This window comes from Raphanus sativus, chromosome 9 (genome assembly GCF_000801105.2).
Source record: "Raphanus sativus cultivar WK10039 chromosome 9, ASM80110v3, whole genome shotgun sequence".
In the NCBI taxonomy this organism is placed as follows: Eukaryota; Viridiplantae; Streptophyta; class Magnoliopsida; order Brassicales; family Brassicaceae; genus Raphanus; species Raphanus sativus.
In genome coordinates this window covers 33,972,876-33,986,003 of record NC_079519.1, presented here as the reverse complement: position 1 = coordinate 33,986,003, position 13,128 = coordinate 33,972,876, and the positions used below count along the sequence as shown (strand labels likewise).

The 13,128-nt window shown below is 33.3% G+C and overlaps 3 protein-coding genes across 4 annotated transcripts; 2 read left to right on the top strand and 1 right to left on the bottom strand.

Annotated features, from left to right (window-relative positions):
* The first annotated feature begins 1,477 nt into the window (after window positions 1-1,477).
* Window positions 1,478-6,454, top strand: LOC108825339 (disease resistance-like protein CSA1). The gene is made up of 5 exons (XM_056995010.1): window positions 1,478-2,063; window positions 3,977-5,078; window positions 5,168-5,479; window positions 6,195-6,297; window positions 6,399-6,454. The coding sequence occupies exons 1-5, from the start codon at window positions 1,615-1,617 to the stop codon at window positions 6,452-6,454; spliced, it is 2,022 nt and encodes a 673-aa protein (XP_056850990.1). The 5' UTR covers window positions 1,478-1,614.
* A 126-nt stretch (window positions 6,455-6,580) lies between these two features.
* On the top strand, window positions 6,581-7,967 carry LOC130499749 (disease resistance protein RPS4-like). Its single transcript, XM_056994116.1, has 2 exons — window positions 6,581-7,106; window positions 7,208-7,967. Exons 1-2 carry the CDS (start codon window positions 6,681-6,683, stop codon window positions 7,835-7,837), a joined length of 1,056 nt encoding a protein of 351 aa, XP_056850096.1. The 5' UTR covers window positions 6,581-6,680; the 3' UTR covers window positions 7,838-7,967.
* A 1,496-nt stretch (window positions 7,968-9,463) lies between these two features.
* On the bottom strand, window positions 9,464-12,197 carry LOC108824048 (decapping 5-like protein). 2 transcript variants are annotated; one of them, XM_056993354.1, is made up of 8 exons: window positions 11,892-12,197; window positions 11,623-11,723; window positions 11,473-11,544; window positions 11,006-11,395; window positions 10,559-10,930; window positions 10,209-10,373; window positions 9,991-10,113; window positions 9,464-9,884 (listed from the first exon to the last, which is right to left on the bottom strand). In XM_056993354.1, the coding sequence occupies exons 1-8, from the start codon at window positions 12,064-12,066 to the stop codon at window positions 9,699-9,701; spliced, it is 1,584 nt and encodes a 527-aa protein (XP_056849334.1). In that variant the 5' UTR covers window positions 12,067-12,197; the 3' UTR covers window positions 9,464-9,698. The 2 variants fall into 2 exon arrangements, with proteins under 2 accessions (XP_056849334.1, XP_018452879.1); XM_018597377.2 differs by having other exon boundaries at window positions 10,559-11,395; window positions 11,892-12,196.
* Window positions 12,198-13,128: the final 931 nt, after the last annotated feature.

The following is a 13,128-nucleotide window of genomic DNA, read 5'->3' as shown; positions in this document are numbered from 1 at the left end:
CACGAGATGGTTAACCAGCTCTGATACCACTTGTAACGCTCCGATCGCCCATGGTTAATGGCCCATCCATGCCCGCTCTCTCGGTCTGTGGGTCTTATCCCATCTGACGGTCGTGCGCTAATTTTTTCAAGACTTGAAATAATTTTTTATTGACCCTGCAATCACCACCCAACCTTTTCCGTGCTTTGGTCTCATTTGCACGCTATCGCGAATCACTTCCCGATAGGTCACCCATCTTTTCACTACTCCAAGCTAATCACGTTTAAGTATGGAATTCTAAACGGATGTGTGTCAGAAAAAATAAGTCAATTTTGATGATATATATAGCTAAATCAATTCCCTTAAATATTTTTATATATCATAACTTTGGATGTTACATTTACATGGATACAAATCCGGTCAAAAAACTTGAACCAAAACCAAAACAAAATATCAAAATATCAAAACAGATATTGAGTTAGAAAAGATTAGATACTTGAACAGTTATCCGAACATGGCCGGATATATGTATCAAGAAGATGAGTTTTTGCATAGGACACACCAGTGTGAACAGATTGGTCCAGGTATATTATGCCACCTAGAAAACGTTCTAATATATCAACCTAAAAAACAATGATCTAATACATTGAAGTTAAAAATTATTATCAGAAATCCATGAATATGTAGTAAATATTAAAGTGGGAGTAACTCTATTGCTCAACTTTGAATTTAATAGGGCATTTATTTCAACATTTTAATTTTTAGCAAATTCTCTTCTTTAATTTTTTTTATTTTTATCAAATTCTCTTCTTTAATTTTTCTTTGTCTATTCTCAAAATAAACATTCAGAAACAGCAGTCTGTTTATTAAAAACTTTTTTAAAAAGCAAATTTGACAACAAAAAAAAGGCAAATTAAAATAAGCTTAAAGATTAACCATCACAAGAGACGTGGGTCAGGCTTGACAAAACTGTGGTCTTTTAGTCCGTTGCACAGCGCTTTTGCACATTACATTGGTGTCCAATATTTTTTTTTTTTGAAAAAGGCATTGATGTCCAATATTGCGACTCATAAAAGAATTTCTAATGTAAAACACTATTTTTCCGTAAAAGATAAAACAGAGTAAAATTGTTATAACACAATTTCATATTTCATTTCATAATAAAGTAATGAACAAACAAGAAATAAATTATTTTATTTATACAGTAAACTCTATTATAAAATAAAATATGTAGTTGGATTATAGCATTTTTTAATAAAAATTATAACATTTTTTACTTCATACTTCATTTCACTCCATTTAAAAAAATATATATATATAGTAGGGTTGGAGATATCCTAATAAAGGATAGTTGAATACAATAATGGTTTAAAAAGAAAGAAAATTTCTATTTGCAAATATAGTAATTAAATCCTCAAAACTCGGAGTCTTTTTTCCAAAGTAAATGACAACATGCGAAGCCATAAGAATGATTCAAGAAAATTTGATCGTGGAATGAACTTAGTTTACATGTTGTTGACTTGACTTGTTACTGTTGTCCTATAAATACTTAACAAGAAACTGCGACATTTTTCATTCACTTGCACATTGTCTCCTTGTCTCCAAACTACATTCAAACAGATTAAAACTTTAAAGATGGCCGTCCAAGAACCATTGGTTCCGCGCCATCAAGTGTTTCTTAATTTCCGAGGAGTGGAGCTTCGCAACGGCTTCGTCAGTTATCTGGAGACTGCATTGAAAAACGCTGGGATCAATGTGTTCATAGACAAATATGAAGAGAGGGGAGAAGATCTCACCGTTCTTTTCCGTAGGATCGAGGAATCAAAGATTGCGTTGGTCGTGTTCTCGAGAAGGTACATGGAATCAGAATGGTGTTTGAACGAGCTGGCGAAGATCAAAGAATGTGTCGATGAAAAGAAACTTGTGGCCATTCCCATATTCTATAAAGTCAACCCAAGTGAGTTAGAAGCACTTTTCAATGATGCATGTGAGACTCATAGCAATGTGCAGACCCACATGGAGAAATGGAAGGTGGCATTGGAGTGTATTAAGTTAAAGATGGGCTTGACTTTGCTGGAGCAGAGGTATTGCTTTCGATCCCTTTGCTTGAAAATGTGTCATTTTCTCTGACGGAAATCTTTGTATATCACATTCATTCATGGGAAAAAAAAACAATAAGTTATAGGAAAGAAACAATTAACTATATTCTATGTCACTTTAGGTATTCAATTTATTTCAACAAAACTTGGTTGGTAGCTAGACATCTCAAAGCATGTATAGTTGAATGGAGAGTGTATCTGCTCTCTAGGCCTCTTGCATTTTATGATTAGGGTGGTTAGTGAGAATTCTAATTTTACCACAAAATTGATACTGCTTTCAAATTTAGCTTTAAAAAGTACTTATTTCCATAAATATCCTAAATTTATGATGAAAAAACACTAATCTTCTTAAATCATTTATAAAATTTTAATAATCATTTATAAAGGTTTATAAACCCAACTCCAATCCTAAAAATTAGACCCTAAACAATAATCAGTAAAATTTAACTCAGATGTTATATTATTTTTTATTTAAAGTATTTTTGAAAATGATATCTAACTTATGATATTTCAAATAATTTGCCAATTAAAAGTACATATAAATATAACTATATAATAATCAAAAACTCAAAATATAAAATTTGCTTATTTGTTGTTTCTCGCATTTGTTTTAATTTATTTTAACAAATTAAAATTGAAACAGAGTAATACATCTTTTATCATGTCAAATTTTGGATTTTAATGTAAATGAGTTAATATGTTTGTTAAAACCATCACATATTTAATTAATATATTGTACGAATGAAGAAATAACTCATATAAAACAAAAATTGTAAAATATTTACCATAACAAGTTGCACTATAAAATAATATAAATATTATTTCATTTAAATATTTTATTTTTATCAAGTAAATATCTATTTATATAAAATTAATTTCTAAACTTTAAATTAAAATTAATTTATAAATTATAACTAATTATCTAGACTTTAATATTTACTTTTATAATATTTTATAATTAAATTAAATTGTAAAATCCAGGATTTTTTTGTGTGTATATATATTATTTTATAGTTAATTAACTATTTAACTACATCTATTATTTAATTAAGATTTTATAATGCTATTATTATATATAATTTATAAATTTTATATTTGTGTATATAAACCGAAATTAAATTAATATTCATGTATAATAATTGCTTCATAATAATTATATTATTTTATTTAGATATTTGTAACGTTAAGAATTTTTAAATTTGTATGAATATTTTTAGCTATTTTATTTTATAAATATTTAATGAATTGTTGAATACTAAGTTGGTAGAACACTAGGTCGCATGAAATCGTAAACAGATAAGCGGAAACGAAATATTTCAAAACATGGAAACATGATTTTTAAAAATTTAGCATGGAAACGTTTATAAATTGATGCATATATACATATATGTAATTAATGATTAACATGTGATTACAATTATTTTCTTCTGTTTGGTCTATCTAATAATATAAATATAAATCGATAAATAACAATTTTATTAAGTATATGAAAATCAAACAATTAATAGTTAAACATCGAAATCATATTAAAAATTTAAATGGCAGATATCCAATACTTAGCTATTAAGTAGTTTAACTCAAAATAAAGATTCAAATTATAAAATTTGTTTTTAAAAAGAAAATTCCTAAAATAAAATCACAAGTTTGCAAATTATTTTTTTTTAAAAATGAATTTCTAGAGTTTCCAAGAGATTCTGATACTGATTCATAAAAGTTTCGGATCTTCGTCCAAGTTTCCATGCAATCTAGGTAGAACACATGTTGGGATGTATATTTAATATAAGAATATAAATTTGGTAAATATCATACCAAATAGAAGTATAATAATGTTCAAAGTGCTTTCGGTTTTAATAGTATTTAGAATCATGATCTTATTTGAATTGGTCTTGTTATCGAAGTGACGAGGTCGTTTTCCTCAAGACAGTCGTGGCCGAGGTCATGAAAAAGCTCACCGCCATTCCAATTAATTTGGAAGGAGAAGAGAAAGTGGCTATTCTCTTTGGAATAGAACATCGGATCAAGCAAGTCGAGGAAAAGTTTGGTTTCGATCACAGCGACGAAACTAGAATTGTGGGAATTGTTGGGATGCCTGGTATTGGCAAAACCACTCTCGCAACGGAGCTGTTCAAGAGGTATGAAAACAAGTTCATCCGCTGCGTGAATTTTCTGAAGATCCGTAAGGAGATGGGTTCTGGCCATTTGAGGATGACGTTCCTTCAAGATTTACTTCCGAAGAAAAAGACAAACATAACTCATAAGACGACATTTGATTGTCTAAAGACTGAACTGCTCATGAACAAAGTCTTTGTTGTTTTAGACGATGTGAGTAGCGAAAAACATATAAAGACTCTTCTCGGAGACCGAAGCTGGATCAAGAAAGGAAGCAGGATTGTTATTACAACCCGTGACAGGGCATTGATCGCCGACTTAGATCCAAATCCTTACGTGGTTCCAAGATTGAACCCTCGAGATGGGTTGATGTACTTCAGCTTCTTTGCCCTAGGGGGTTTCAATCCCGAGATGGAAGATTATATGAAAATGTCTAGAGTGTTCGTGGATTACGTTAGAGGCAATCCAAAAGCTCTCAGAGAATTGGGCAAGGAACTTCGTGGGAAAGGTGAGACACTCTGGAAAGCGTGGTTTGGTGCATTGGCAAGATGTTCCAACGAGAGCATTAAAGATCTGTTGAAGATAAGTTACGATGAGCTTAGTGAAAAGGAGAAGGATGCGTTCCTTGACATTGCGTGTTTCTTCAAATCAGAGGATGAGTTTTACGCGAGAAGCTTACTGGATTCTGGAGATCATGATGAATCCTCTGAAGTTTCGAGTGAGATAACGAATCTTGCCTACAAGTTTCTAATTAGTATCTCTGGCGGACGCTTAGAGATGCATGATTTACTTCATACATTCGCCATCGAACTTTGTTCGTTATCATCCACAGTAGAGAAGTGTAGGCTGTGGAAATACCAAGATATTATCGCTGCGCTACATGACAAAATGGTGAGGCTAATTACTCATCAAGTAGTTTCAAACTTTATTATTGTAGCAGTATGCTAAATGATGCGTCTATGTTTTTTTCTTTCTTTCAGGGTACCAAAACTGTGAGAGGCATTTCTCTAGACATGTCTCAAGTAAGAGACATGCCTTTAGAGTTTTCGGTCTTTGCCAATATGTGCAATCTCTGGTACCTTAAGTTCTATACTTCTACTTGTCCTCGGGAATGTGAAGGCGACTGCAAGTTAAATTTCCCGGATGGACTTTCATTACCTCTGGAAGAGGTCCGATACCTCGACTGGCTGAAATTCCCGTTGGATGAACTTCCATCTGACTTCAACCCCAAGAATCTTGTTGATCTCAGGCTGCCTTACAGCAAGATTAAACAAGTATGGAAAGATTCTAAGGTTAGACATCTCCATCTCAACTTTATATTTGACTCTAAATACTATTATAGGAAACATTATTTTCAAAGTCACCTTACTCTACAGTAGGCACTGCTATTTTCTTTTATATTTTAATGAAAAAAACATAATTCGTGTACATTTAGAAGGAAAATAGTATTTTTTTCTATTTTATTGTATATTAGAACAAAACTCATATAAATTTTAGTGTATCTCCAACCTGCATCTAAAATAGAGATGGAATTTTTATTTCGGTGTGTTTTTTTATAATAGAGAAATACTAAATTGACCTCAATAAATATAAGAATGTTGTTGTTCAGAAAGAAATAGAGAAATATTATTTTTCAAATATAGAGGAAAAATAGTATTTCTCTATTTATAGAGGCAAATATAACATTTTTATATTATAGAAAAATACATTTGAACAAAAACTCTGTTTCTATATTATTTTTTCTCTCTAAAATAGTAGTAGGTTGGATAGGTATTGCAGACGATTTGATAAATTTTTCTGTTTTATAAAAAAATCGAGGAATACATGTCATAAAGTTTTCTCAAAAAAAATAATACATGTCATACGGTCTTAGTATGTGCATATACATATATATGTATATATATATTTTTTTTATCAACATATATACATATATGTTTTTGTTCCTTTTGTCTTGTTAGAGTTGTATACATTACTGACTGGTGGTGTAATTCTATGTGGTTTTAACAGGATACACCGAAACTGAAGTGGGTGGACCTCAACAACTCGAGAATGCTGCAGAAATTGTCAGGGTTCTCAAAGGCCCAAAATCTTTTGAGACTGAATCTTGAAGGTTGCACAAGACTAGAAAGTTTATCTGAAGAGATGCAAACAATGGAAAGTCTTATTTTCTTGAACTTGAGAGGATGCACAAGTCTCTTGCATCTACCCCAGATAAATCTGACTTCACTGAAAACTCTTATCCTCAGCGGCTGTACGAGGCTTCATGAATTTCAGCTAATTTCAGAAAATATAGAATCTCTCTACTTAGATGGAACTGCAATAGAGGATCTCCCTTCAGACATTGTGAAGCTTCAGAGACTTATCTTATTGAATCTGAAGGAGTGTCAAAGGCTGAGGAGTCTTCCAGAGTGTATAGAAAAGCTTAAAGCTCTTGAAGAACTGATTCTCTCTGGCTGTTCAAATCTCAATACTTTTCCAAATATTCAAGACAACATGGAAAATTTCCGGGTTTTACTACTTGACCGGACTTCGATCTTAGAGGTGCCAAAGATACTTCCCGGTATTAACAGCCTATTGTTTCTGCGGCATCTATCTTTTAGCGGAAATGGTGTGATCAGCAGCTTAGGATCTGACATCAGTCTAATGTATCATCTCAAATGGCTGGACTTGAAGTCTTGTGAGAAACTCAGGTCTCTTTCGACGCTTCCACCAAATCTCCAGTGGTTAGATGCACATGGATGTATCTCCCTGCAAACAGTCTCGAGTCCTCTAGCCTTTATTATTATGCCAACAGAAGAGATTCACAACACTTTCACCTTCACTAACTGTTGTAAACTCAATGAGGCTGCAAAGAATGAAATTGCATCCCATGTTCGGAGAAAATGCCAGCTAGTCTCATCAGATGATCACCGCAATGGGGTAGTCTATTCTTCTTTTTTTTTCTTTTTTTTTGTAGTCTTAAAATCTTTTGGTTTTCAGATATATATTATTTTTATTTGTTATTTTTTTTCTCCTGACAGAATTTTATCTCGACTTGCTATCCTGGATACGAAGTACCTGCATGGATCAGTCACCAAGCATATGGTTCAGTGTTAGAACCAAAGCTGCCTCCACATTGGTGCGACAACAAGTTTCTAGGAATATATCTATGTGCCATTGTCTCGTTTCGTGACTGCGGAGATCAGAGCAGCCGCATCCTGGCTAAATGTACCTGTGAGTTTGAAGACTTAGATGCACCATGTAGCCGGTTTAGTGTTCCTGTTGAAAATGAGCTGCGTACGATCGAGTCGGACCACGTCTTTATCAGCTATATAAGTTGGTCAAACATCAAGAAACATCAAGAAGTAGAGTTCAAGAAAGGATGTGTTCCTACTAGAGCTGTCCTTAGATTCAAAGTGACTGATGGGGCTGGTGAAGAGATTCCACAATGTGAAGTTGTGAAGTGTGGGTTCGGTTTGGTGTATGAACCTGATGATGAAGTTAGTAATGTTGTTACTTTACCGGCGGCAAGGACGGGAATGAATGGTGAGTGTAGTCAAAGTGAGGTAACCACTTTACAATCTGGAGAAGAAGCTCCAACTGTAACTCCAAAAACAGCTGACTCTACAAGTGAGAACAATATTTTCTCGAGCGGATCACCAAATAAATAAGACGATTTTGACAGCAATGGGTTTCTACGCGCTATGCATAGTTTATATATTTTAATTTTAATTTTTGTATATGTGTTATGTTTGTTTATTATTTATCGTTTGATGTTTTCTATCTAATATTTCTCTTTATTTTTTCATGTCTTCTTATACTTTCGGTGTCTTATTAATAAGTGTCCATTAGTCACTTATAGATTATTAGCTATATTGGTATTAAGAAGTGCCCTTAACTATTTTATAGATATATTGGTAAGATTATTTTGTCACTTAACATAATAAGTGACAAAATAGTCTTACCAATATAGCTTTGTCACTCAGCCTTTGACACTCCTTAACTATTTTGTCACTTATTATGTTAAATTTATTTCAGTATAGTTTATTGCATATATTTAAGTAAATTTTTGGTAATCTGAAGCCTTGTAATCCATCCACTTGCTTGCATTTGATAGTTTTTATTTAATGTATATGTGTTACTAAAAACTAATATGAATACACATCTTGATATAGAACAATACATGACATTTTATAAGAGATTTGGTTCAGCTGATCACAAATTAGTAACAATATGTTATGAGTTGTATGCTGCATAATTAATACACAGTAGAAAATTTATAAATTAATAAAAAAAATTGTTTCTGAGTTCGGCCGATTCAAAATATGATAAAAATCGATAAAATAATAAGATAATATTTTTTTAGAAAATCCTATATATATATATGATCCCTTTAAAATCATAAATTAATAATATATCTAGATATACATTTTATGTAAGTATAAACTAAATATTATATTGTTGGTTTCATATTCATTATGAAATTATCTCTATTTTTTCTTAACAATTCAATATATTTTGATAACATTTAGTAAAATTATATCTAAAACCACATTTAAATTCTATAAAACACAAAAATATATATCAAATAGTTTAATAAAATATGAAATTCAAATTTCTAAAATTTAATTAAAAATATACAGTAAAATCATTTTTTATTTTATAAATAAAAATATTCAAAAATCTAAGAAAGGGAGTTTTTTGTAAATTAATAAAATATTATAAACCCAACATTATTTAAACTTGTACTCTTATAAATCTATATAATAAAGTGATTGGTAGAAAGAGCAGTACATGATTCATATGTAAAACTATTATAAAAATTAGTATATGATATATAATTTCTTTATTTCTAAATAATACATATTTAAATTAATTTTTGTACTTTTCATAATTATAACTGTACTTAATTATATATATATACTTAATTTATATTTTATATAAAATATTATTGTTTTAAATATATATATATATTAATTTGTTTTATTTTAAAAAATAATAATTCTATTTTGTATCCTAATATTATTTTGTGATATTATTTAAAATAATTAATTGTAATTAATTTTTTTTTTAAAAAATTATATATTTTAAATGTAAATGATCAACCTGAAATGAAAGCATTGAATAAATAGCATCTGCATCTTCTAAATGCTATTTTAAATGTTTTCCTAGAAATTGTTGATTGGATAATAAAGATAATGTTCTACCAATCAAGCTCATACTGTAAAAGAACAAATGGGTTCTGCAATTAGCATACTTCCTATATTTCTCCTTACATTTAAAATGTATTTTCATACTTGAGAGAAAATTTAATTAAAGATTTGCATATACCAAAAGGTTCGTAGTACTTTTTTGTTTCATTGAAGAACAAACAACATTCTCCCTAGAGGCTAAAGCTTATCAAACAGAAAAAAAAAAAAGGAAAATGAACTTGCCAATATGATATGCCACCAAATCTTGGGATTCAAAGACAGCGGTTAAGAGAAGGAAGTGTGAGTGACCACCAAATCCCCTTTTAATGAAAGCAAAAATTCAGAAATGAGTGTTTCTGCCTCGGCCTCTCCCACCTGAGTAGTAACCATAACCCGAATTTGAGTGGTAGTTGTTGTTGTAATTACTATTATTATCATATCCGCCTCTGTAATTGGTCTGTGCAGCGAGATATGCACCCTGGCCCGGTTGTGGTTGAAGTGGCATTTGAAAATGGTTACCATATGCCTGAAATAAGAACAAAAAGGTCCATCAAATAAACACTATTTTGCAATTTAAGGATGAAAAGTTTCACAACTTTTGGTTGGTGAATATTAGAAAGGATGAAACAAACCTCAGGATTTTGTCTCATATGCTCCGGAAACCGGCTGTCTAGTTGTTGTTGTCCGCTTCTTGCTACACGGTCAAGGGGATTACACGAGATTGTATCGAAAAAGTCATCTTTGTTATAAGCAGGCTGCAACAAAGCAAATAATAATGTTAACTGCTACTTGAAACATCATATATAAGATCATATTCACTAAGGTAACGTCAAGAGCTTGAGAATCACACCTTTGCCTTCCCTTCTTCGCTAGGCTCAACTATAGTTTCTTCCCTGTGATTGATTTGATTGTTTTTACCGAGAAAACCCCATAGCTCACTTTTGTTGAACTTTTCGTTCATTGCCTCAAAATCAAACTCTTCAGTGAACTCATTCCTGGAACCAGGGATCCCAGACTGCAACACATTTAGAACCAGAAGGACACATTTAGCAGCTATATAATGTAATCATGAAACTGCATAGTAGCCATGAGAAGTCATGCATAGGTGCGATGATTATGAGAAAACATCAGATGATCAGAAACAGAGCTAAAAGCAAACAAGAGAGAGAGAGAGAGAGAGAGAGAGAGAGAGAGAGAGACCTGATGAGCTGTAGCCGCAAGAGGCAGCAATGGCGCTTGATATGTGGTAGCAAGACTTCGAGATGGCACACCCACTGATACCGGGTTAGTTGCAACAAACATCTCTTGACCCCTATCGACCATCTGCCTAGATTGTAGTAATGGCTTCATATCAGAAAATGACTGGGGCGAATTCGAAAACCGACCAGGAACTACAGGAGCTGAGTGAGAAGTCATAGCTGGTATGTTATAAGGTATCGATCGGTTATGATGGTTAGAAAGAGAGTCATAGACACCATTACCAACAGCCTGGGGTGCAATGGGGTAACTGTTCTGAATATATGGAGCAGAAAGGTTGGAGGGTGAAGAAGCAAGTCCAGGTGGAGTATGGTGCTGTGCTTGACCAAGGGGAGAAGGGTTAGAAGAGTATGCTTGACTAGAAACAACGTCGGGTGTAGGAGTAACAACCTGTGATGTATCATCAACTAATCCCATAACCGGTGAAGCAGACATATCTAAAATCTGAGGATCATTGAGCTTCGTAGAGGATGATGAAACTTCCTGGTGCATCATACCAGGAGGGACACTAGTGGAAGGTAGTTTGTTTCCTTGCACAAAAGAAGGCATGGGCATAGACAGACCAGCGTTACTATTGCCTGAACCAATAAGGCTTGCTGGAGATTCTATCAAGCTTCCAGCATTAGGTGGAGGAGGCTGGAAGCCTAAAGGAACAGATGAATGCTGTGTAGCAGGAACTGGTTTACTACTCAAAGCAGGTGTTGTATGCAACCATTGACCTCCTCTCCCCAAACCATAACCAGAAGGCGGGGAGCTCATAGCTGGCCTAGCATGAGAGGTCTGTAAACAAGAACAATGAAGAAAATCATTCAATCTGATAGTTCAAACATACAGCTATCATTATCCATCGCCTTTACCTGATTAACGTCTTGTTCACGCTGAATCTCCTGTCTTGGTTGTGGAGATGGAGAAGGGTTCACTTGCAGATCCTGAATATACCAAAACAAGTTTTAAATAATGAGTTAGTGAAATGTATAAGAAGAAGGTAAAGAGCTTGGAACAGTAACCTTAATGTCACTTCCGCGGAAAAGAATGTAATCGTAAACAGTATCAGACGGCGGAACTTGCGACCCATCTTTCTTCCTCCCCTCAGTTCCACAAGATCTAACTGCAACGAAACCATTCAAGAAGCACCACAACAAGAGTATATTATCATTCAACACAAAAGATCTACTTAGCTTCCAAGGTCACGAATACACAAGCATGAACATGTAAATCTGCGTTTCGCGAAACCTAGAATACGAGAAATCGCGATTAGGTTTTTTGGAATCCGTACCGTTCTTTAGACCTAGCGTGGAGTCATGGACGTTGAGATGGTAGAGAATGCCTTCGTAACGGATCTCGGAGTTCGAAACTAGACTGATGAAGCTTCCTACGAACGTGTCGCCCATCGACGGAGATGGCGACGGCGACGGCGACGGGGAGGGAGATTGGGAACTCTCACTCGCCATTTCAGCGGAAAAGGAACGATGGAGAAGTGGGAGAGATTGAGAATCGGTTAGGGTTCGCTCCTGTTTACAAATGTTGAATTTTTTGAAAAAAAATCTCTCGTCTCTTTCTCTGTCTCGGAACCGTCGTGGCTCGAGTTCGTCTCCGTCGTGGTTTTAAAGGTGGGGGGAGATCGCTGTGCCGTTGGTCCATCTTTGAGACTTTTTGGGCCTTTCCGAGGCCCATTGTCTTTAAGCTAACAATTGTTTTTTTTGATTTCAGTAATTATTGGATCAGCCCGGTCCACAAGGAGTATTTCGGTTCACTAATTCAATTAGGACAAAGACTTTGGAAAAGTATGTTAAGTTACTTCCTACGATGTTTTATGACAATAACCTGAAAGATTGTGATGAATCAAAAGTGTTTGCAAGTTTTCTACATAATAGTTTATTTTTTATATATACATGTATATTTCATGTCAAGGGTAAAGAATTAATCTATGTCTAACCAAGAACGAAATGTTTATTTACCCTTTACATGAAACATATTTCTTGTTAACATACAGAACAACAAAATAATAATATACTTCTTTATCAAATAAAATATCGTTTTTCAAGAAAAAAAATGGTTCACCAAATAGCACTAGAACAAGTTTATATTTCAAAAAAAATAATTTACAATGCTCTTTTCAGATAGAGATGGGATCAAGTTTAAATACACATTTACACCCAAAAATAAAATAAAAAGTTAAAATACACATTTTCAGTTTTTTGGCCTCTTTCTTCAGTTGATCTCACTCAAACTTCAACTGAATTATGTGGGTTAAAATCTACGGAAGGGCTTACAGTGGCTCCATGACAAGTTTGGCAGCGGAGCTCGGGGTACATCATTTATTTCTTGCATATTTTGTGTCCAATGTTCTCCATCTCATGCGTCAACACTTGGCGAACATGTGGCATAAACGTGTGGGTAGAGAATGCAAATTCTCTATTTTCTTTTCATATTATTAGTCGAATGTGGGTTAATTTGAACCTAAACTAGATTAAGATGTAAATGGTGGAGAATGGATTTGTCACTTGCCACTG

Coding starts and splice junctions, on each gene's coding strand:
- LOC108825339 (XM_056995010.1), top strand. CDS start 1,615: ATGGCCGTCCAAGAACCATTGGTTCCGCGCCATCAAGTGTTTCTTAAT. Junction 5,079..5,167: donor CTGCGCTACATGACAAAATG/GTGAGGCTAATT, acceptor TCTTTCTTTCAG/GGTACCAAAACTGTGAGAGG. Junction 5,480..6,194: donor AAGTATGGAAAGATTCTAAG/GTTAGACATCTC, acceptor TGGTTTTAACAG/GATACACCGAAACTGAAGTG.
- LOC108824048 (XM_018597377.2), bottom strand. CDS start 12,066: ATGGCGAGTGAGAGTTCCCAATCTCCCTCCCCGTCGCCGTCGCCGTCG. Junction 10,374..10,558: donor TTGCGGCTACAGCTCATCAG/GTCTCTCTCTCT, acceptor AATGTGTTGCAG/TCTGGGATCCCTGGTTCCAG. Junction 10,114..10,208: donor GCGAAGAAGGGAAGGCAAAG/GTGTGATTCTCA, acceptor GCTTTGTTGCAG/CCTGCTTATAACAAAGATGA.
- LOC130499749 (XM_056994116.1), top strand. CDS start 6,681: ATGGAAAATTTCCGGGTTTTACTACTTGACCGGACTTCGATCTTAGAG. Junction 7,107..7,207: donor CAGATGATCACCGCAATGGG/GTAGTCTATTCT, acceptor TTCTCCTGACAG/AATTTTATCTCGACTTGCTA.